This window comes from Grus americana, chromosome 3 (genome assembly GCF_028858705.1).
Source record: "Grus americana isolate bGruAme1 chromosome 3, bGruAme1.mat, whole genome shotgun sequence".
NCBI lineage: Eukaryota > Metazoa > Chordata > Aves > Gruiformes > Gruidae > Grus > Grus americana.
Window position 1 is genome coordinate 20828038 of NC_072854.1, and position 25732 is coordinate 20853769.

The following is a 25732-nucleotide window of genomic DNA, read 5'->3' on the forward strand; positions in this document are numbered from 1 at the left end:
GGACTGAGCTCAGACTAAAAGGAACGTTTCCCAGCTGTGTACATGTAGCCTGCCCAGACCTCTTGCAAAACTGCATTCAGGTCATATTCCTGAGTGATTACCATCATGAGCCTGTCAGAACACAGTACCACTATACACTCACTCATTTCCCTTTTTCCTTCTGTCTTTATTCTGCTTCTTCGGTTTTACTCCTGAATGCAGGCTTTCCAGATCAAGAACCATGGTGGTGTATGATGGTTCCTAGTCAGATAAAAATACATCTACACTGCCAAATATTCTGCCTCCTGGGCTCTCTCCTGGATCCTGGAACCTCACTCATCCACACTGTATATCCATTAATCACTCAAGGTGTGCCCATGCTTTGGATCAGCAGGGCCCATTTGAAGTGAATCTCTCAGTTGTCCCCACTTATGGTGATTTGGCGTGAGTTGTGGTGTGGTCTTGAACAGTGTGGATTCTTTTCAAATTAAGTGAAAAATGTAGTCCAGAGCCTCCTGGACGTTCAGTCCAGGAGAACAAAGTAAAGCTTTCCTGCAGGAAACCTACTCCTATTGCACAATGGATACAGTAGGGATGTCTTTCTCAGCATCAAAAATTTCACTCTAGAGACACATTTCTCTTGATCTACACTAGTTGATGTAGCCCACATTAATGACTCTTTTCCCTGAAATGAAGCCCAAATGTTTCTAAGAAAAAAAAAATCACTTTTAGAATGACTCCTAACAGACAGCATGGACAAGGCACAGCCTGACTGTTCTGCTATTTGCAGTCACCCAACACTGTACTAGGAGGCCTTATGGTCTTCAGTCCTTCCACATGCCGTCATACCACAGCAGAGATCATGCAACACATAGCCTTAGTTTGAAGTTATAAAAATATAATTCTAATGAATTATAGTATAGAATCATAGTACAGGATCATAGGATCATATCATATTTTGTATATATTATTTTTCTGTGAACTGAGAAAAAAATGCAGGAAAGTGATAAGTAAGTTGTAGTCCCAGAGGTGAATGGTGTGGATTGCAGAGGAAACCTGTGCCAAGTGTTACGCAAACACCAGTTTTCTTTAGAAACTAGTTCTGAGTAATGTGAACATGAGTTACTCCACACCACTTGTCCTGAAGATCACTCCTCTGGTTAGCTGTATTGCCTGTGATTATTTTCTTTTGTGGTTTTTGTTGAATTTAGTTTCTTAAAATTGTGCAACTTTTGCTACAATAAAGCAAAACAAAATAGTAATCTTCAGTGAATTATCAAGTCTCAAAACATAAAGTCTTGTAAATCCATGTAAATGTTACTGACAGTTTTTTTAAATGCTTTTACTGACAGAGAGGACCTTGCCATTTTTCTGACAATGAGGCTTTTATTTCTTAAAATATCTCTGCTTTCTTAAGTGACCAAGTAAGAAATGAGTTCCTTTTGTAAACATTTTGTAGAAGTTATACTTGAATTGGTGTTTTACAAAGTTCCCTCCTGACCTAATAGTGGCTGTTGCTTAAATGACCTAATGCTCTAATATACATATGTGATTATTATTGTTCTTTTAAAACAATAGGGATATTTAATCTAGTGGAAAATGCAATATAATAAAATAACATTTCAGAGAAATTCCTGATCTTTGGGGACCATGAGTCTATGAAGTGTTTGATTTTTCTCTCTGTTTCTCTTGTGGTTTCAGGTTATCACTATAATGACCTTGTATCCCCACAGTACTTGAATCTGATAGCTAATCTCTCAGGCTGCACAGCCCATCGACGAGTGAACAACTGCTCAGATATGTGCTTCCACCAGAAGTACAGGACACACGATGGAACATGCAACAACCTTCAGCATCCCATGTGGGGTGCTTCTCTGACAGCCTTTGAACGTCTGTTAAAGTCAGTCTATGAAAATGGATTTAATTTGCCTCGGGGAATTGAACCCAAGAGGCTCTCCAATGGCTACGCACTCCCAATGCCTCGCTTGGTTTCAACTACTCTGATTGGAACAGAAACAATAACTCCTGATGACCAGTACACTCACATGCTCATGCAGTGGGGTCAGTTTCTTGACCATGACCTTGACCTCACCGTTGCTGCCCTAAGTGAGGCCAGGTTTTCGGATGGTCAGCATTGCAGTTCAGTTTGTACAAATGATCCTCCGTGCTTTTCGATCATGATACCACCAAATGATCCCAGAGTTCGAAATGGTGCACGCTGCATGTTTTTCGTACGCTCCAGTCCGGTTTGTGGAAGTGGCATGACATCTCTCCTGATGAATTCTGTGTACCCAAGAGAACAGATCAACCAGCTGACTTCATACATTGATGCATCCAATGTGTATGGCAGTTCGGACCATGAGGCACTAGAAATCAGAGACTTGGCAAGTCAAAGGGGTCTTCTGAGACAGGGCATCGTACAGAGATCTGGAAAGCCCCTTCTTCCATTCGCTACTGGCCCACCAACAGAATGTATGAGAGATGAAAATGAGAGTCCCATTCCCTGCTTTTTAGCTGGTGATCAGCGTTCTAATGAACAGCTGGGTCTTACCAGCATCCACACATTGTGGTTTAGAGAACACAACAGAATTGCCACAGAGCTACTGAAACTCAATCCACACTGGGATGGTGACACAATATATCACGAAACACGCAAAATTGTTGGTGCAGAAATGCAACACATAACATTTAGCCACTGGCTACCTAAGATCTTTGGAGAGGTAGGCATGAAGATGCTTGGCGAATATAAGGGTTATGATCCCAGTGTTAATTCTGGCATAACTAATGAGTTTGCAACTGCCGCTTTTAGGTTTGGTCACACACTCATTAATCCTTTTCTGTATCGACTGGATGAAAACTTTGAACCTATTCCACAAGGCCATCTACCTCTTCATAAGGCATTCTTCTCTCCATTTCGGATTGTAAATGAAGGAGGCATTGATCCGCTTCTAAGGGGATTGTTTGGTGTTGCTGGTAAGATGCGTGTCCCATCACAGTTACTCAATACAGAATTAACAGAAAGACTCTTCTCCATGGCACGTACTGTGGCTTTAGATCTGGCAGCTATGAATATTCAGAGAGGCAGAGATCATGGAATTCCTCCCTACCATGATTTTAGAGTTTACTGTAATCTTTCTTCAGCTCAGACTTTTGAAGATCTGAAAAATGAAATTAAGAATCCTGAAATCAGGGAGAAACTTAGCAGGTGAGCCTGAGGTGAAGAAAAACAATCAATTATCTAAATGTGCATGCAAAATTAATAGCTAAATGTCTTATCTAGAAGAAAATATTTGCTAAGAAAGGGGTAAAGGGATTTTTTCAGAAACTTCCATCCTTACCAGGAAATAGATGTGGAAAATTCCCACATCCAGATAATATCTCCACTTCTATATCTCTGCTAACAATAAGAAGTTAATATATACTGTATGTGTTCATGAAATTATTAATTTGAAATGCTTGGTTTTACAAATGCTGTTGAATATGAACGTTATTTTAATGTAAGGTCATATTTAATGCCAGTCTCATGCAAGTTTTTACATGTTCAGTTCCATCCATTCTGTACCCTAAAACAAATGGTAATACTGTTCACTGTATTTTTATGTGGACATCCTTTATTACCAGTAATCTGTTCTTCTTCAGTCTTCAGCTACCTGCCACCCCTAGTTTATCTACACAAAAATCAAAGAAAGACACAGAATTAGTTTCAGCTACAGTAAAAGAAAAAGTGTACAGAGGGGCAGGAAAGAGAAGCTATTGAAAAAGAAACAGTTCTAAGAAATCAGAAGAAATCTACTAGGAGAAAGGAAATTGTGAGGTAGACCTGCAGACCCCCATGATGTTACTCACATAAACAACCTACATTGCAATATTTCTTGCATATACACCCACAGGTTGTTCACAAAGTATGTAGCACTATCACTGTCATTTTTACTGTGACTTCTTCATATCTCTTGCCTTTAGTTTTAGCACATACTGGTTATTTTGTAGATGTAAAATATTTGATATTAAATATTTGTGGTTTTCTCTTTATAGGTTGTATGGTTCCCCACTGAACATAGACCTATTTCCTGCTCTAATGGTAGAAGACTTAGTTCCAGGGAGCCGACTGGGGCCAACTTTGATGTGTCTGTTAAGCACACAGTTTAGGCGCATTCGGGATGGAGACAGGTAAATTGAAGTACCATGGAAAGCATTTTATTGTCATTTATGTTTTTAATATAAAACTGAAAACAGGAAGAATACAGGTTTAAAACATTGTTAGAAGCTATGATTAATTTAGTTTTTAAATCTGTAACTTTTCATGCTGAATATGTCATACTCGGCTCCAAAACGCACTGAAGGCAACACAAACAACAAAAGTTTCCTTTTAAAAGTTATTCAAGTCACTTATCTTTCTGAAAAATGGATATTACTCATCTCCTTTCATTGGCATTTAATTATTTTATTGGCAAAGGAGTTGTGGTGGTTGAGACACTTTCACCATCTCCATCACTTAAGCATAGGTTGGAAAAGTGTTGCTCTGTATATACCTCCTATACATACTTCAGTCAAGCAGTCTGTGCACTAAAAGAGTGTTAAAAGCAGACAGGTTATCCCAAATAACACAATTTGATAATTGTTCTTAAATAACTTCAGATGCACATTATGCGCAATTTCTCCTTTTCCGTTTCTACAGTACCTGAAGCAAGAAAATGGCCATTGCTATTGTTACAGCAGCCAGATCTCCTTTGCATACTTTCTGCACACTCGTTCACAATCTGAAAATCAACATTTCCCTCATTTTAACACAATTTGTGACCTAGAATCCTGGGTTTTGCATGGCATGGGGGTAAAAAGACTTATACTGATTAGTCCCATACTAGAGAAAGGGAAACAGAGGAAGAATTAGGAAATTAGATTTCATTCACTTTATCTACTGTCATTTGCTTTATTAAAGTTGTAAAATTGCTTCTTAAGGTAGTATAAAGGTTTTTTTGTTTCTGTAGTCAATAACACAAGCCTTTTTGTATGATTTTTTTTCAAACACCTTTCTTACATATAATCTGTTTAAACATTAAGCTGTGAAACATAAAACTCATGCCTGGAGGCAGAGGGAGTAACAGGAGAAATATATGCAGTATGAGCTCCAGATTGCTGGTGACAGGTACCTATTTGTGTCACAACAGGGTAATGATACTGTTTTTTCGTGTGTATCTGTTTGTACTTTTCCAGAAAAAGCCTTTTTTAAATTTTTTTATTTTCTGAAACAACATTTAGAAACTGTAGGAAAACATTGAATATTTAGGAAATGGGATTCTGCTGTCCAAAGAATGCAAATGTTTTGAAGCAACATGCCAGCAAATAGTAAAATATTATTAGACATAGTGAAAGCCACTCTCGCCTCTTCGGAAAGCCTTTGCAATGGGCAGAGGATCAAAGCTGCCAGCACCATGCAAAACAAATGTGCCTGTGCAGGGAAAAGGAGTGATGTTTGAAGGGTGCCTAACTTCATGTCAAGATGGAAATTTCAGAATCTGTTTTTCTGATCCCAGTACTTGGAAATACATTGTCCACTGTCCAGTGCTTTACGAAAATGATACAATAAGTAGGTAAAATGAAATTTGTTGACCATTCTTCTAAGTTTAGTATAAAATTGTCATTGATTTTCATAAAGTTTAAAGAGCCTCCTACTTATTTTTGGTTGAAATAGGTGGGAAAAAAGTATCAATATAGAATTATAAATTTACAGTTTTGTGAGATGTAAACGATATCACAGTGAGTAATTTTTGTATGCTAGAATAGTGTAAAATGTTTTCAAATCCCAGACAGTAACTTAAAACATTTTCTTTTACAAGAGCTGGCTTGCTTTTCATAGTAATGTATTATTTATATTTTCTATTGATAACAGACTTTTAGCCATTTATGTATGAAAAATAAATTATTTGAAACCACGTTTCCTCCTTGAATATAATGAATTAACCACATATATTAAGTCGTCCCTGGATTAGTATTGTCATTAAAATAGTTTTACAGAAAAATAATTCCTTAGTAAATTAAACAATCATCTCACTTATCTTGATAGTAAACTAGGTATAGATTAACCATTGTTCTAATCTCAGCAATTCTATCAAATTTTTTTCATACCCATAGGAAAGTTGCCTGGAGAAAGAAATCTATGGTAATTTAAGCCTCTACCTTAAAAGAACCCTAAAATTGGTAGTCTATGCCATTTTAGGTGTCCATAGATATCCAAGACATTGAAATGGGACTAGAGGAGAAGTCAAAAGATTTGTTGAAGACTCGAACCCTTTCAGCGTCAGCATGACACTAAGTAGGGCTGAAGAAACACCAAGCACTTACGTTTTGGGATCTGAATCACTCCCTCAGATACAATGTAAAGTTGAGAACAGGATTTATGGAATAATTAATTTCATTCTGAATACAGTACTGCAATATATCTGGAAAACTGCATGGTTTATTTTTTTCACTAGCAAACTTGTCTTTTCTGAGATTACAGGTTATGGTATGAGAACCCAGGTGTGTTCACGCCTGCTCAGCTGACTCAGATCAAGCAGACATCTCTTGCCACAGTTTTGTGTGACAACGGTGACAACATAACCAGGGTACAACATGATGTCTTTAAGGTGGCTGAATTCCCACATGGATATAGTAGCTGTGAAGATATTCCTAAACTGGACCTCAGGATGTGGCAAGATTGCTGTGAAGGTCTGTATACAGGTGGATTAATGTGTGCTTTACTTAATGTCTGTTTATTTTATTTTAAGAAGATATTTGACTGTTGTTCAGTTTTTGTTAAGATGTTACAAACTCAAGTCTGGAGCAGAGCATTACTGAGTAACTTCCTAAAACAAGAATAAGATTGAGAAAGATTCTTATTTACTGAAGTGTCTTCTTTGAGATGATGCCTACTTATCTGACTCTGTACCAAAGGTTGGATTCTGTCTCATTACTGATTATCTGTGATGCTGAACAATTTATTTGAGATAACCTTGAGAGCAGACTTTGGCCTCTTCAGCGATCTGCTTGCTAGAATAGCATAGGACAAAGCCCTGGCAGGACGAGGGGCCCAAGACAGCTGGCTAATATTCAAGGGTCACCTCCTCCAAGCTCAGGAGCGATGCATCCCAACAAAGAGCAAGTCAAGCAAAAACACCAAGAGGCCCCCATGGATGAACAAGGAACTCCTGGGCAAAGTCAAACAAAAAAGGAAGCCTACAGAGGGTGGAAGCAAGGGCGGGTAGCCTGGGAGGAATACAGAGAAACTGTCTGAGCAGCCAGGGAGCAGGTTAGGAAAGCCAAAGCCCTGCTAGAAATTAGTCTGGCCAGGGATGTCAAGGACAACAAGAAAAGCTTCTATAGGTATGTTAGTGATAAGAGGAGGACGAGGGAAAATGTGGGTCCCCTCTGGAATGAAATGGGTGCCCTGGTTACCCAGGATATGGAGAAGGCTGAGATACTCAACGACTTCTTTGCCTCAGTCTTCACTGGCAAATGCTTGAGCCACACTGCCCAGGTCACAGAAGGCAAAGGCAGGGACCGGGAGAATGCAGAACCGCCCACTGTAGGAGAAGATCAGGCTGGAGAATATCTAAGGAACCTGAAGGTGCACAAGTCCATGGGACCTGATGAGTTGCATCCGCATGTCTTGAGGGAACCTGGTGGATGAAGTGGCCAGGCCACTCGCCATCATATTTGAGAAGTCCTGGCAGTCTGGTGAAGTTCCCACCAACTGGAAAAGGGGAAACAGAACCCCCATTTTTAAGAAGGGAAAAAAGGAAGACCCAGGGAACTACAGGCTGGTCAGTCTCACCTACGTGCCTGGCAAGATCATGGAGCAGACCCTCCTGGAGACTATGCTCAGGCACATGGAAAACAAGGAGGTGATTGGTGACAGCCAGCACAGCTTTACTAGGGGCAAATTGTGCCTGACAAACTTGGTGGCCTTCTATGATGGGGTTACAGCATTGGTGGATAAGGGAAGGGCAACTGACGTCATCTACCTGGACTTGTGCAAGGCATTTGACACTGTCCCGCATGACATCCTTGTCTCCAAATTGGAGAGACATGGATTAGATGGATGGACCACTCGGTGGATAAGGAATTGGCTGGATGGTCGCACTCAAAGAGTTGTGGTCAACGGCTCAATGTCCAAGTGGAGAATGGTGATGAGTCGTGTTCCTCAGGGGTTGGTACTGGGACTGCAACTGTTCAACATCTTTGTCAGTGACATGGACAATGGGATCGAGTGCACCCTCAACAAGTTTGCCAATGACACCAAGCTGTGTGGTGTGGTCGACACGCTGGAGGGAAGGGATGCCATCCAGAGGGACCTTGACAGGCTGGAGAGGTGGGCCCATGCGAACTGCATGAAGTTCAACAAGGCCAAGTGCAAGGTCCTGCACACGGGTCGGCACAATCCCAAGCACAACTATAGGCTGGGTGAGGAATGGATTGAAAGCAGCCCCAAGGAGAAGGACTTGGGGGTATTGATTGATGAGAAGCTCAACATGAGCCGGCAGTGTGAGCTTGCAGCCCAGAAAACCAGCCATATCCTGGGCTGCATCAAAAACAGCGTGACCAGCAGGTCGAGGGAGGTGATCCTGCCCCTCTACTCCGCTCTTGTGAGACCCCACCTGGAGTACTGCGTCCAGCTCTGGGGGCCCCAGTACAGGAGAGACACTGAGCTGCTGGAGCGAGTCCAGAGGAGGGCCACGAAGATGATCAGAGGGCTGGAGCACCTCTCCTATGAGGACAGGCTGAGAGAGTTGGGATTGTTCAGCCTGGAGAAGAGAAGGCTCCGGGGAGATCTAATTGCGGCTTACCGGTACCTGAAGGGGACCTACAGGAAAGCTGGTGAGGGACTGTTTATCGGGGAGTGTAGTGACAGGACAAGGGGGAATGGGTTCAAGCTGAAGGAGGGTCGATTTAGATTAGATGTTAGGAACAAATTCTTTACTGTTTGAGTGGTGAGGCACTGGAACAGGTTGCCCAGAGAGGTTGTGGAGGCCCCATCCCTGGAAGTGTTCAAGGCCAGGTTGGATGGGGCTTTGGGCAACATGGTCTAGTGGGGGGTGTCCCTGCCCGCAGTGGGGGGGTTGGAACTAGATGGTCTTTAAGGTCCCTTCCAACCCAAACCATTCTATGATTCTATGATTCCAACCTTCTTGTCTTCATTAATTGCAAAGCTTTAAAGAGGAGAGGTAGAATAGTGTTCCTTGCTTATTAATAAGGGAATAAGGTATAAAGCAGTTACCACAACCGTTATTAAGTGAGCTGTCATTCCATATTTTATATTAAATAGACATTCTAAACATAGCATAGATTTGATCATTTTATGGTGTGGATAACTTTTTTCCTGTTTTCTTCTTTTTGTGGATAAATATTGTTGTTCCTTGCCATCTCCCTCAGAAGTTAGGACAGCGGGGTGATTTGTTTTTATTCAGAAGTAAACTTTTTTCTCCAGAAACAACGTTTACTTAGCTGCATGAAGCACAGGACACTGAGAACCCCATGTTGCTTGGTAGCCTGTATGTCGGCTCTTATCTCACATACAGATTTTTACATGGCTTCCCTCTAGCCATCATCACATCAGACTTCACTGCATCTATAACATAGTTAGAAGATGTTAGAATCTTCTGGATCACACAGATTTGCAGAATGATTTGCAGTAGCTTCAATGACAGAATACTTTAGAGGACAATGATCTCCTTGACAGTGTTGTTATAATTTTCTTTTAACAAAACTCAAATTACATGCCCTGGCTAAAAAGTATATTCAGGAATTTTGGGAACTTCTCTGTGTAACTCTGATTGTCTAGAAATTGCTGTCAAACAAATTAGTTACTGGAAATAATTTGCTCTTATTAGGGAGGGTAATGGTACTATCAGTTGACAGTTATTAGAATCTTACTATATACCTAGTAAGAAACTAGCTTTAAATACCTGTATCTTGTAGATTTGCTGATGAAGGGTATCTAGATCTGAGTTCTTCATCTTTGCTGCTGCTGATTCTCTTGAGTTTACTACTGAGTAGGCTATTCAATATTCTGTCAAAAGATATGCATGAATAAAGAACCGGTGTATTAGATTTCTGAGAGAGAGATCACACTCTTCCTCTAGTGTCCATTTAACACTTTGGGAAGATATAATTGTCCTCGATGACAGAGAGTTCTTTGGTGATAGAGCTCAGAATTTAAGGCAGTAGGTAAATTGTAAACTGATGGAGGATGTCCCTTCAGCCTGGTACAGATACCGTGAATGCTGAGAAATGTTTCTCACTAGTACGACTTTACCATGAGAACAAACTCAGATATCATTAAAAACAATAAAAAGTAGATAGAGATTTACTATTCAAAGATATTGCACAATTTAGCTTTTAAACTGACTACTGTATTATCTTGTCCAGTAAACAACTCTTTAAATAATAAATCACTGTCTAAGAAAATTCTTCTTTGGAAGACTTGGCTCAAAATGTCAGTCATCTATGTGAGACTAGGAGAAATAAATACTTTAGATTTCAATGAAATCTTGTACAATTTCCCCCAGATATCTTTTAATTCAGGCCTTACCCTAATTTTTACCAGGGTTTCTTTTTAGGTTATTTAGATTTTTTTAAACAATATATTTACCAGGTTTGCCATTCCCAAATAGATAATAATAGATTATAAAACAAGATATGGTTGATGCATTGTAATTTTCATGTGAAGTCTTCCATAATCTCATCAAAATAACCCCGACACATACCAGAAGCATTGACAGAAAATCAGTTCTCGCTCTTCAAATGCTTTACCATAAGCAAATACATCATATTCTACCAGTTCAGGATAAGGTCACTTTGCCATGGCTCATGCAACTTGGTATACAGTTTCACAAATACATTAATTATATCAATTTGGAAAAATTGTAAAGCTGTTCTGAGAAATTATGAGTTGATTCTCTAGATGTTGTGTTATCACTGAGCCTTCTAGAGCAGATGTTATCTTTGGAAAGTCTTTAGAATATTCAGCCATTCGACAGCCTAGCTTGTATTTTCATTCAAGAATGTTGCTACCAGAGAGTACTACTGGATGCAGTACAGCTAGACAACTGCCAAGCAAAAGAAAGGGTAAATAACTAAGGTTCTTTAAAAAAATTGCCTATCTGTATCCTCTTCTGAACTCTTGAAATCTATGCAGAGGTTAATGAAGAAAAAACAAAGTATGTATGGCTTGAACTGCTTTCTTGCATGGATGAATGGGTGTGATGTTTTCTGTGGGAATCCAGGGTTAAGCAATTAATTTAAAAAATTTCTTTCATTTTGTTGCACTGGGGACTCACCACTACCCTGAAGTGGGGGGAATACATAGCATATATTCAGGAACAGCATTTACTTTAAGTCAAGTCAAATAAGTTAAGTTTGTTCCTTTGAATTTATATTTTTTGCTTGTTTATTTAGAAGACAAAAACATGCCATTATCCACATTTAAAATACTTCTAATTGTTTTATAATTAAAATTTACAATACAAAATACTGTTCATTTCACTTTATGTATGTTTGATAAGCGACGCATATGTTCAGCTGTTTCAGCATGGTTAAAAAACACATCTGTTTTTGTTATCCTTCCTGTTTTGTTCAAGTCAAAATACTTTTCCATATGAAGAATAGAAAAACTTCTTAGCTTTTTGTAACCAGTTCTTGGATTTCTTGAGTAACGCTAGTATTTATTTCTTATAAAACAGAGCATTATTTCTTTATACGATAATTCCAGATTACCTTTAGATTTCAGTTAATGAATCATACGACAGAATTACTAGTTTATGGTGGGAAAAATAAGGGGTTCCACTGAAGTACACATGTTTTTCTTTTGGCTTCCTTCACTTTCTATCCTGCTTTGTCTTGTCAGAGATGGTGAGCAATTACTGCAGATTTACTGCAGTTCTTTATTTGAGCAAAGAGCATCCAAACTTCAAATTTTTCAAACAAGAAACTTTTGGTGCTTTTTTCAGGCTCTCTAGTGCAAAAAAGAGGTTTGTTTTTTTTTTAAAATTACTCAGTGTACGCTTCTGTGATTACTCTTACTGACTTTGTATCTCACTTCTGAACCCAAAACACAGGAATTATAAACCTCTCTTCTCTCAAATGTAAGTATACTGTTATGGATATGCCAAATATTTTTGTGAGATGAATTATGAAAAAGAAAGACTAGAAATTAGGTGCAAAGACATATTGGCTCAAATGGAAACACGATTTTACTCCAAAGATGTAAATTTGAAATGTTTTCCATTGTGAGTCTCTAAAAGTTTCACAGTTTTTTTTTTTTTTTTGAAAATCAGAATGAAAACTTTCTTTAGCCCTTTGTTTTATGTCAAATAAAGACCCAGTAGGAAGTGATTCAGACAAGATGCAAGTCATCTTCATAAGCATAAACTGATTTAGGAAGACAATTTTTCTTAAGTGGTTCTCAGTTAGCAACCAACATATCTCCTGTATCAGATATTGTTCTTTTTTGTTTAATTCAGCAAAACAGCCTTATACAAATTGTGATTAAACATGTTTAAATCCCACTGAATTTTATTAGAAGAGTTAAGATACATTCTTAATCTGAATGCATTTATACATGGTCTTCCAGTAGGATAGACCTATATTTTATGAATTCCTGCATTTTAAAATCAGACCAACAATTATGCCGTCTGTACTGACCACATTAATCTCTTCGATTTAAGCATTGCATCCAGAAAGCCATCGACAATTTGTTTTAATGATTGTGCTTTATTCCAAGTTAAAAATTCTCTGGCTTTTACTTCCAGTATTATATCTTATGTGTTTCTTGTCATGGCCCTTCATCTTCAATGAAAATACTAAGCAACGCTGGGCTACGCACTAAATGCTGTGGAAGACTACCATTTTAAAATGTTAACAGCAGTCTCAGTGTGAGACTGCAACATCTTTTGTGACAATGGAAATTCTTTACCAAGAATTCTTCAAAAGACCAAAATGATGCAATTTATGTCTGAATATGTTTTCTCTTTGCACAGATCTTGTGGTTTGCTTCTGTCATGTCATATTCATTTTTGCTTTTTACATTCAAATGTATCTTTTTACATTTAAATTTGCATTTAAAGACAGTGTCTATTAGCGTAATAACAATTCAGAGTATGCCAGGCTACTAAAATAAAATTCCATGGTCTGTAATTTTAAAGATTACAACCTTTTTTCTTTGAATAGTAGTACATTTAATGTAGTCCAGCATTTCTGTATGATTATGAATTTTGAGAGAAATCAGTATTTTTAGTTATATTTCATCCAAACCAAGAATATTTTATCTTCTTCAGGTATCCATGATCGGTAAGATACAGTTCTAATTCATAAACTTAAAATCGGGAGACCTTAATCTATGACAGTGCTTTCTCTTTGCTGCCAGGGGTCTCGTGCCAGTAGTTGCCAACCATAGTGAAAAGCGACAGGGAAGGAAAAGGCGTCATTCATTGTGTTTAAACCCCAATTCCTGAAAGAGGCCCCGGATCCTAAGGTCCCCACCTCTCGAAGTCCCGGTGTCGGCAGTAGAGAAAGAGATGCCCCTGCAGTGCAATTCAGGCTGCAATCTCCTCCTGTGTCAATGTCCATCAACTGTAAAGGCAACATGGGTAGGAAAGTGTCCTAATAAGGGTTTCTTGGGGATTTGTGCAAAACTAGGCAGTTGGAGGCTTTCCTTCTTCCCTGTAAACTGCTGCTGCCTTTCTAAGACACTGATACCTTCACAGTCTAATGGGCAGGGCAGTGCTTAGCGTCCTTACTTTTAAAATTTCCAAATTTCTGTGGATTTTCAGAATGTCTGAAATTATTTTTTTCTCACTGATCTTTGATATTTATATTTCCAAAGATGTGTGGGTTTGATCTGCAAAACTTTCTACCTAGTCCTGTTTATTTTTTCTCCTGGGAAATCAGATTTGCTTTGGTTTGGAGTCAAGTACCTAAGGGTTCTTCTGTATTTTCCTGCAGGCCATCCAAAACCTATTTTTATCACAAAGACATGATACATTTTTAAATGTCTTTAGACTATCATTAGCCATGTATTAACAATTTATATAGTGATGTTCCCTAAATTATCTGGATATTTGCTTTCCCAGTGATGTCTGAGCCTTCTAGTTTTGATAGCATCAGTTTGTGAGCTTCTAGGTCAACTACAGAGAACATATTTATAATTAGAATTCCCCAGTGTATCAGCTGGGAGATGACAGTCTGGGCTGTCACTTTTTCTTCTACCTTCTATACCATTATTCTTGTCCAGATGTTTAAATAATGTTTATGCAAAATGCATCTGTTGCAATCTGAGCAGATTACTGTTGGATTTGAGACCAATATACTACATTTTTCCCCCTGCTATTTAATTTATCTTTTGTTAGAAAGTTTTATTCAACAGAAGAAATGAAGGGGAACAGTGTAGTGTGAAGGGATGTGGCCTGTTTAGCAATAACAAACCCAGCTATTTTGAGTTAGGGCTTCATTTGGGGTGAAAATACTTTTTCTTATGTTGTGCAATTTTTAAATAGCTGCCTAAAAAAATCTTTTGACATTTCAGACATTTTCAGTGTTTCTCCTGCCTTTTACTGCTTCCACTGGCATGACTAGGAGTTCTTAAGTACATACAAATACTTACAGTAGTGGCAACTTAATTCACTACAATGAATCTCAGAGAACTGAAGTATTATCAAATAGAAGCACTAGTTACATTGGATGTTCTTTTCTTCACATTCCCTTAGTCTCTCAAGTTGTTTTGTTTTAATCTACTGTTAGATTAATTCTTGTGACCCAGATTTTGAGAGGTGATTCACTGGAAATTAAGAGTGCTCAACACTTCTAAATGTTGGGGGTTTTCTATCCAATGTACATCATAGGTGCATTTTTAAAACCTTGTGGGAAAGAGGATTTTCTGAAGATGTGAACATGGCTTCCATATACAAATGGATGATCCTGACACTTGCAGTGTAACAATACCTAGATTCTGAAAGAAAACATTGTCCACAGAGAAAAAGAATTCTTAGGTTGCTTTTAAACATTCAGCTTTTGTGCAGCAAATGAATTGAACTGAGTATAGCTAATTTGGGGAAATTTTAGGTAAGCTGAAAAAAGCAGAATTTTAGGCTTATTAGAATTTTCTCATTTACTACTACTACTAAGGTATTCTTCATTAAAAAAAAAAAGAAAAAATAAACGTCTTGGTTTAGGCTTTCTGAAAGCTAGAGCATTCTGTCCTGCACCTCTCAGCAGTGACAATCCTCTTCCTCATACCTGAAACAGAAACTAAGAACAAGAGTTGTTCATTTGGCAAGTTGACATATTTGAGTATTTAAAACCTACAGAAATGTCAGGTCTGTGTACTTGAAGCTGCCACTGAACATATGGTTCTCATATTTACCAGTCTAAGGTGACAAAACCTTCCCAGAATTTCAGACCTTTGTTTCTAAAAAACAGCCTAGGAATAAAAAAACAATGGGCCATTGTGTTCTTGTAAAAAAAAAAAAAAATTAAATCTGTACTATGTGAGATGACCTTAGCAGTTATTAAACAAAGGGGGATAGCAGAAAACTTTCACAAATTGCTTCCAAGAGAAACAGATTTCTGTGACACTGAGGAAAACTTTAAGCAACAGATTGCTTTAAGAAAAGAATTCCTCTGACCAAAACTAGTTCTTTCTCCAGTGTCTTCTTTCAGAGTGTGACCCCTTTTCTCACCATACTAAATATAGAAGTGTCTCAGTGAGTCAAAAAATGCCTTCGTGTCAAGCATCTTACAGACACGGCGGTCTGTTCCCGTCTGAAAGAGCTTAGTTTCTGAGTGGGCAGCAAGAAGATGGTGTGAGAAACAGCAGAACACACAAGAAGAATGAATAATATGTTGACGGTATATATCATCTAGTTCTTTGGTGGTGCTGTTATTATAGGAGGAAGGTAATAAATTTACTCAAGAATGGGACAAGCTTCAAGGAAAGAAAAGGGAAGGAGAATTGTGTGGATAAATTGTGTTCAAGGATGATCTGTAGATATTGTTCTTGAACTGAAAATCAATCAGTGGAGGGGTTTTTGCCAGTACTTTTTTCTTCTGTCTTAATTAATGTTAAGCCATGGACAAACTAAGTTTTTCCTAACAGGGAAATTGTAATAGTCTAAGTAAAAGTCCGATACAATTAGATGTAGTTTAAGATAGTTATTTTTGTATAATCACAGAGCAACTTTACATTTGTTTCTCAAGTTGCTCAGTTCAACAGTGTTTTGAGGCTCTCTTCTTGACTTGAAATTTGTGAAATAATTTGTGTTAATACCTTAGGTATTCCATCTAGCTACTGCTACATTCAATAAAAATAGATTTTAAAATGTTACTGACTTTCTGAATAACTTTGTTCTGGTGCAAGTTAAGAGAAACACTAGGGAAAATGACTTCTTCCCCTGTTCAGTTGCTTTCATGACTCATTCTGCTAATACCAGACTTAGCTGGGATACGTCCATGGGATTCTGTATTTCAGCTTTCCCTTCTGTTTTCTTAGCAGACTCTTTGCTTCTAACAGTTGAAGATGCTGTTGGTTCCCACTGCAGCTTGGCCCATTATAGCTTTTTGTTTTAAAGCTTCTGTGAACAGAAATGATAAAACTTCTATTTTCTCATTGTCTCCTCTCCAAAGTGCTGTTCCAGTTTGGTTTTGTTTTCCTTTTCTTTTTTAAATGGGACTCCTTCCAAATACTCACTGGGTTTGGAAGGCTAAATAAAGTGAACTGAAGGAAAGACATACTTCATCCTGTGAAGACATCCTCTTCAGATCTTAGGAGAAGATTTCTGTCATGATTATTCTCAGGCTTGAGATTTTCACTGTACAATGGGATCTTAGGGTCTAAGTGACTGGTGATACCTTCAAATCCCTCAAATTTGGAAATAGGACTGGTCAACCAGTAAAGTGTGTCTGCAAATATTCTCCAGAATTTAATTACAGATTCTCTTTCAAATGCCAAAAAATAACAAATAATAATGCCTGGAATAGGTGAGGAAGCAACAGGCTGTTTTTTCTGTCATTGTTTTCCTCCATAGGTAACTACCCCATTCCGAAAGCAGAAAATAATTAAAAGCCAAGAGACTGGAAATTTCAGAAGTGAAAAGAATAGTTTAAGTAGCACTGACATATTTGTGAAAAGAATCTTTATTCCTTTGTTTCATACCAAAAAGCTGGTCTGTGAATAATCAAATTCTCTGCATCCAGCTGGCTTAATTGTTGTATTGCTGAGACATATTCAGCTGCCATCAAAATGATTCCAGAGGGATCAGACTGAATGTATTAATTGCCTTTGCCAATTCAAAAGATACTGTAAAACCATATTAATATTATAGCTGCTGAGTTATACTGTCGTTTATAATGTGTAATTTCTTGTCTAATTTCAGACTGTAGAACTAGAGGACAGTTTAATGCATTTTCATATCACTTTCGGGGAAGACGTTCCCTTGATTACAGCTTTCAGGAGGACAAGCCTTTAAAGAAAATGAAAATGTCCAAAACAGTAAGGTGAGATTTTATTTTTTTTTTAAAAAAAGAAGTATGAAAAAAACATTTGTTTTCAAAATGGTATGAAACTGAATGATTTCTTTGTAAGTGCATACCACTTTTTTCCAGTGTGTGCTTTCTCAAGTTTATGATTGATGTATTTCATTCTGACACTTCTGCATATCTGCTAACAGTAAACCACTTTTTTCCAAGCTTAAATTTGTTTAAGACCCTTTGTGAGTGGCACAGTATAGCGCTTTTGTTCTTCCTGTGCTTTTTATGAAAAAACTCAGTAATGAAGCATAATTTGGGGGATTTGGAATCCCACATTCCTACTTTGCCTGCAGTAGCCAAACTAAATTATTTCCTTTCCTCCCTGGAGCTGCTAGGTCCTCCTGTAGAAATAGAAGGAAACCAAGTGTTGGTAACGCTAGCATAAAAATTTGTGATAATGGCAGGGATTGGCTTCTAGTACCAAAGTACTCAGAGCTGGAACGGAGAACAGGAGTGCTACAGACAATGTTGTTTATAACTCCCTAATCCTCAAAATACTCTGGCAAGGAAGTAAATCTCAATGTCAGTCAAAAATGATCAACTGCACAGGTCCCTGCAGTTTCCAGGGAATCCAAACTTATCTATGAATTAGTAAAATGAAAAGAGTTCTGCTCAGAGCAAACATTTCTTAGGAAGATCCTTCATGATGACTGAATTTGAGACTCTCTTGAAATATAGCTCTTTCCATATAGCACGTGTTCTTTTAGCAAATAAAACTATCTACTTGACTGAGACAACCAGGCAGAGTCTACCCACTCTGGCAAGGAAAGCAGCTAGACAGATATGCAGACAGGTAAATTTAATTCAGCAGTTTCAAATACTCATATGAACGTTATAGCACAGAAGAAACATCACCGTTATATTTTACTTTATTGATAGGAAGCCGTCCTGAAGTAACAGAGCTTTTAGGTGTTTAGGATATTAGACAAGAGAAGACAGCAGCTAAGTGTAAGATTACTTACAGACTGTAGGAAAAGAAAGGTTGCTTTGAAGTAATCCTTGAAGAAGGATGTTTCGTCTGTCTTTCCAAGTGAACTGTTAGAAGTTTTTAAATTTATGAAGCAGCAATTCACTTTTTAAAGATGCTAGTCCCATAATTCTAAAATTGTAGAAGGGTTAAATTAAATAAAACTGAAAGCAAGAAAAAAGTAAATGCTTATATCTGAGAAGCAGCTTGTTTTCATTAAGTTGCTTTTTAACTGTTTCAGAAATGAAGCTCAAAAATCTACAGCAGGCCAATTACTGATTAGGACAACAAAACAGTAAATTTACAATACTTTATTTATAGCATAAATAAAGCTAAAGCAACCTCAGTTTTTTAACATTATCAGTTCTCACGCTCATTGCTGTATTTAAATTGCATTCGTGGTGAGAAGATTTTTTTTCTTCTTTTTTTCACCATCTCATTTTCAATAACTTGAGCAGGTGGGGAAGATTAAACTTTTTGTTATACAATAGCAGCTGGTTTACTTGAATTTTGGCACGTTATGTTGTTTAGAGTTCTTTTTCTTTAATTTAGTTGAAAAACTATGGGAAACTAAGTAGCTTGAACACCTGCCAATAAGTACTGATTTAATTTATGCAGAAAGATTATAAATCATGAACCCTATTTTATGAGAGAGGATTTCTTTGCCAGTTCATTGTCTGGGTATCCCTTAGCTCCGGAGAAGATACACTAACAAGATAGGAATGTGTGTATGGATTCAAGGCCCTTAATATAATAAAGTGACTTAATAATTAGTGTTGTCCTTGGTTTTAAATACATGTTTTCTTAAGTGCTGCCAGATAATACATTATTAGTTATGGACAGTTCCTTCGATAAATGTTTCCCATCAGCAGATTGGATTGATTAACGCAACTTGGTGTTGTACATCTCTTATCTGTTATCAGCTGGAAAGTGCTATAGACAAAAGACTCTAGGTTGTGTGTACGATAATCAGTATTGATTTCAAATGTTAGTTAAAATGGGACACAGGAATATGTTCGTATCTAAAAGTATTTTTCATTTATTTATGAAAACCAACCTTTTCATTTTAAAATCAGATTTCTTTAAATGCACATTTTACTAATAGAGGGAGAAACTATGAAACTGAATGCAAAATGTGAATTTCATGTTTGGAAGTAACACTTTTTGAAGACTCTCACTTTGTCTGCTTTCATATTGGAGGCTTAGGAGATTTCCAGTGAATTTCAGGTGATGCTCTACAGTGTCACTGATGACAACTTTCTCTCTCCCTTGGATGAAATACATACATTATTTTTCTAAGTAGAAGAAATTCCCTATTGCTAATGATATTAACAGTAATCCACAGCTCACCTGACCTGAGCCTGTCTTCAGCACCGGTGGGTCTCGTGCGCTGTTGTGGTTCATACAGTTCCTACATTTGTTGGTTGCTCTTCTTTTACAGTTTTGCTAAGTGTTCTAAAATATTTGGCCAAGTAAAAATGAGTTAGATGAATATCCTGACTTGGCATTCATTTGTTGCAGTTCTGTGAAACAGAGTAAATATTTTCGTAATGCCACATCAGCATCTAATGAAAATAGAAACATGCCTGCAGTGAATGACTTCAAAGAATTTGTTCTGGAAATGCAGAAAACTATTTCAAGCCTCAGAAACCAGGTAAGGTGCTATGATGGCTAGTTTCAAATTGCAGATTTAATTTATAATGTTTTCCTAATATCACTCCTCTTATGTTTTTAACATTTAGACAACCAGTGCAGCCAAAACCTACCACATAGTATCTCAAACAAAACACAACACAGAACATGGTGTGTTATTATTCTTTATTTCTATGTTATTTTGAAATCATTCTGAAATATTCTACAATTACACCCTCTTGACTTTTGAACCTGAAGCCTTGTGTAGCCATTCTATACTAAACATGGGATTAGTCTTTCTCTAAAAATTTGTCTATTGAGTTAATAGAATCTTTTTTTCCTATATGAAATGTATAGAATCTATGTAAAAATATGATTAAACTGTAGACTTCATAAGAAGTTATATGCCAGGCTACAGCTGTAAACATAGTTAAGTTATAGATCACTTAGAGGAGACTTTTACGATGTGGCATAAATAAACTCTTTATTCAGAATAACTCAGTCATAGTGGAATTCAGTTTTGACAATGCATACCATACAGGAGAGACAAATCCAAAGTAGGCCAAAATGTTTGCCTAGAGTGATTAAGTTCCTCTAGATCAGATTTTCCATGTAATTTAGAGATACAAATCATGTATTTATTTGCATAGTAAGTTGATTCCATCTTTGATGGTATTATTTAATCATTGTTGCACTCATCTTCAGTGCTCCCATTTTGACAGTGGAAATGCTATGTTAAGACTTAATACATTTCAGTCAATTCTTCTGTCTTTTTTGGATGTAAAAAAGATTGAGAGATTGTTAAAAATTGTGCTTTCCCAATTACCGTTCCCAGGAAGCACACAATTGGCAAGATAACCTAATCATATAACTCCTTTTTTTCATCATTAAGGAACAAATATAGTTGAAAGTCCAAGCAAAGATTTTTAATTTTTTTTTTTAATATAACCTCCTTTTCATTCAGACATGCTTGAAAGTTTAGATTTGTCTTTCCATATATGTCACATGTACTTTGCTTCCCTTTGTATGCTCTAATTGTATATTCCAATGGTAGGAAAGATGTATCTTCTGATAGTTTTCTTTTGAAAGGCCGTTTCCATACATGTTACCTGTTTCCAATCTTTTAGCATTATGGAAACTAAGTAGTGAGAAGAAAAACCCAGACAAGTATTTATCATGGATTCTGTAGCATAACATAAAAGACAGAATACCTTGCATAGATAAAAACCTTTCTTTGATGAAGTTATTCACTTTTTTTAATGTTTTCAGATAAAAAAACTTGAATCACGCCTCAGTAAATCTGATTGCACTGATGAAAAGGGTAAATCATATTCCAGCAACGAAACCTGGAAAAGGGACCCTTGTACTGTGTGTGAATGCAAAGTAAGTATGTGGTAATCCATTTTGAGATAGAAATTATTTTAGATTCTGCTTCTAAAACAGTAGTTCCAGTTTTGTTCCCTTCTACTTTCTGGGTGCTAGTTGTTAATTTATTTTTTTTTTTATGGATCTTCAGTTATTTGGTGATAATATAATAAAATAATATTGTTCAGATATCCCTGCCCTTGACACTGGTTTTCAGTCCAGCCTTTATATACTTTTATTATATTTCCATTTTCATTGATGTATAGTCGTACTGGCAAAATTAACTGCAAAGTGAGAGACTTCTTGAAAAATTCTACTAAAATACATAAAAATCAATAAAAGCTCATCTACCTCAGTGCTAGATTTTAATTTTCTTTTATCATGGTGAAATTTGAAAAAAAGGTAGTAAAAGAAATATGTCAGTACTTGGTATCCCAGGGTTCCATGCCTGAATGTTGGATAAAATGGTATACAGCTCCATTAAAGATATAATACAAAGCACCTTCTCAATATAAGTTTATGCTGAAATAAACTATGTGGGGTTAATCATAGCAGCCCAGATCTTAGAGAGGATGAATGAGAACATGTTCTTCAATAATATGAAAAATGTATTTCTTTTTTTAGAAAATGTAGCTAAGTATGTTCGGGTTTTGTCACTCTTTTTTCCTGACATAGGTTGGTCAGATTACCTGTTTTGTAGAGTCATGCCCGCCGGCTGACTGCGAAGCGCCTGTGAAGGTTCAAGGAGATTGCTGTCCAGTCTGCTTAAAACAAAATATTAATAAAAAGAAGCCATAAGTCTGCTTTTTAAGAATTTTGGGTGCATACTTCTCAAATCATATCAATGCCTGCTGATGGCAAAACCAGGTAACAACAGTCTTAACAACAGCAATAAATCAAGATTTACAACATTCTAATGGTGCTGTAACAGTATAACATAATGTATCGTTTTATTTTCTGCCCATGAAGGTAATCACAATGCAAAAAATTAATGAAAGGGAAATTAGCAAACAGGTCAAAAAGTTAATTGTGTGTTAAACTTCTCAGGTTAGACAAACTGAAACTGGTGCTACTTTAAAAGAACACTGTCAGGTAGTTTTAGGTACCCAACAAGACTGGGCTTAAGTCTTATTCCAAAATGAACACTTTGTTTCCTATATTTAATTAGCAACGTGAAAAGTTTACTATCCCTTTTCAGTACCAGTCTGACTCGATATTTAGCTCTTCGTTATTCTTTAGTAAATGCAGGGAAAAGGAAAACACTAGGTCACTGTGCCCAAAGCAATGCCGTAGAGGGCCAGTTTCTGCAAACCCACCCAGGCCTGGAAATTCTCTTGAATCACACAATCATTTCTGCTTCTGGACCAGCAAGGAGATAAAGAAAACTGCACGACACCTTTCAACATCCTTTCATTAATTCAAGGAGCAAACTTAATCAAAATTTTCAAGCCAAAAAAGCTAGGATTAGTAAGGAAATATAAATAAATGTAATTGGAAGATACAAAAAGCAACTGAATGTATACTACAGATGTAATTGACAGTGTTCCTCATTCTAGGAAAACATACATGACAGAGTAGCATTGGATCTTAAAATGAACATAATCCTTTTTGTCAAAAAAATATGTAATTGCTTGGCATTTTTTTTTGTTTCATTTATTTTGAATCATTGTAACGTGACCATCCAGTCCAGTTTTAAAGCATGCTTCTCTTGATCTCAGATCAGCTTACATATTTGTATGGCCCTGTTATGAAAATGTGAAAAGATGTCACATGCCATTTTGTATACAAAGATTCCTACTGATTCATTGTGCATATTGTCAATAGACGTATGTTCCTGATTATATTGTGGCACTGTTTGTTGAAAAAAAGAACAATCAAAATCAAGCATCATGATTAATTGTGGATTGACTACTTTTTCTGACAAGGTATTTGATTTTTTTAGGGTTTTTTTTCCAGTTTCATCTAATGCATATATATTTTTACCTCAATATTTTTATCATTCATGTTAAAAATGGTCTGCCAATGGACTTTATTTCCCATTTAATAAATGTTTAACGTTATAGAGTATATGTCTACACTAGCATTTCAAAGTTGTGTACTTTTTAGAATACAAACTGCATATTTTTGACCAGGAATTATATATTATATTCAGTGAAGGACAACTGTCATACCTCATTTTACAGCTTTTTTTGTGTTTATTCAGAATTGATTCTCTCCCAGAATACTTAATATGTTAGAATTTATGGCTCTGCCCTTAAGTCCTAAGTCAGGACTATCTAGAACCAGAGCTCTTCTTTAGTTCTACAGTTCACTGATTTCTGAGTCTATTGTTCAAATTTAGGGAACGGAGATTTGGGTATCAAAGAAATCTGCACAAAATTCAACATTGTCATATTAAACATTTCAGATTATGCAAACAGACTGAATACTTAATTATTGCACGGTAGATCAAATACCTGTCTAATAACTAACAGCACAGCAATATGAGTTCCACTATAATATTTTGGCACATAATTTCTCTGATTACTAACATTAATAATTTCTAATTTGATAAACTGATACCATGACACACATTCAAACTTTGGTGTATCTTTAAAGCTTACTACAGAAACTCATTTCATACTATGGTAGGAGCAATATGTACATGTGAGTGGTGTGTTAAAGGTGTGTGGTAGAGGTACACATGGAACTACAATTTATATTTTTAAGAATATTTTAATTGATTTTATATACAATGTTTTGACTTATGTAATTTTCTATGTTAATACTTTTAGAAATTGTGTGTGGCGAGCATGTTTGAGTATCATATGGTTCCGAAAGGCTGTCATTCCTGTACTCGTTTGATACTCTGGTATTTTGTTGACTTTCGTTGAAAGTCCAAACCATATGTCTCGTCCTGTAATTCCAACTCAGATGGAACTCCCATTGACCTATAGCAGGAATTCCTCAAAGAGGAAGGATTGCGGAGCTAAACCAAATATAATCTAACTGTCTAAACAGTTAAATAAGGCAGTAATACATCCAGCTGGTTACTACTTGCATTCTTTTATTCCAATTTTATATTAAATAAACTTTCTCAAGATTTCCGCTTATAGGAGAAGAGAGTTTCCATTTATACATTATAAAATAGTACCTTATATCTGATTGTTCCTTTTCTCCAGCCTCCAGAGTAAAGTGGGAGGTTTTCTTTGTTGTTCACTGTTTATTCATATGGTATATAAAATGGGCTTAGGACTCTGGATATGCTTAAACAAGTCTAATATTGAGTTATTTTCCGCCATCCATCTGATCATAAACCATTCAGGAAAAACAGGTCTTTATCCACAGTTTAAAATGTAATCAGTCATGGGTTGTACTAATTCAGTTTTATTGCAGTGTCTGCAGAATCAGCATTGATTTTAACATTTCTGAAACAGTGGCCAATGGCTCGATGACCATTTCGTCAGTATCCACTGTGAGAATATTGCTGTAATATGTTGCAAATTTTACATATTTATTTTCTTTTTTTAATGTTGCCTAAAACAAAGTCTTTGTTGTTTTTATTTTAAGCAGTGAATTTACCAAAGAACTGTTTGCACTGTATAATGAATGCTTTTCAGTTAAAATAAAATGGGCCACATTTCCAAGTAAATTCCAAGTGATTTCTTCTTGATACATGTTGTTTAGATTATTTGCTGAAGATCCCAGTGTGTAGGTTTTTATCAAAAGATCCGTATTACGTATGTTATGCAGGATTGTCATGATCTCGTCTCCATTTCTCAGAACTAAACAATGAACTAATGAGCCATGTAGATTCAGTAGGTTCTTTAATATTATGACACATAAAATTTAAGTATCTAGTCACTGTTTTCTTCTAGGTGATGGGAGAAAATACAGATAGACTCAGAAAGGATATTTTAAAACACATTTATTTCTTAGCACAAATGTGTATTTGAAAACTGTTAGTACTGCACATTTTTTCCCGTTTTTATAGGAATGTCATAATACATACAGCTTGTTCTTACACAGTTTCTTCACTTCCTCATGTCTTCAAATAAATCCAGTCATGACTTGCCTTCCAATGCGCTTGATTCTACATTCATTCTTTATTCACATCATTTCACAAATGGATATCCAAGTTCACGCAATCTCAGCTCAAAATCAGTCTCCTGTGCAAAAGAGATCCTCTTATTTACCTTGTCTTGTTTCTCCATCGTAGGATATATGAATTACTGCTGAGTTACTCTCGTCCTT

The 25732-nt window shown here is 36.6% G+C and overlaps 1 protein-coding gene across 2 annotated transcripts in view; it reads left to right on the forward strand.

Moving 5' to 3' along the window:
• Positions 1 to 25130, forward strand: part of PXDN (peroxidasin) — a 92230-nt gene extending 67100 nt beyond the window's left edge. For both annotated transcript variants that reach the window (XM_054821713.1, XM_054821715.1), the window contains 7 exons: positions 1681 to 3184; positions 4012 to 4146; positions 6476 to 6684; positions 17382 to 17502; positions 20024 to 20156; positions 21404 to 21517; positions 22175 to 25130. In XM_054821713.1, coding sequence (XP_054677688.1) covers positions 1681 to 3184; positions 4012 to 4146; positions 6476 to 6684; positions 17382 to 17502; positions 20024 to 20156; positions 21404 to 21517; positions 22175 to 22297 — 2339 coding nt within the window. In that variant the 3' untranslated portion in view covers positions 22298 to 25130. The remainder of the gene's footprint in view (positions 1 to 1680; positions 3185 to 4011; positions 4147 to 6475; positions 6685 to 17381; positions 17503 to 20023; positions 20157 to 21403; positions 21518 to 22174) is intronic.
• The last annotated feature ends 602 nt before the right edge of the window (positions 25131 to 25732 follow it).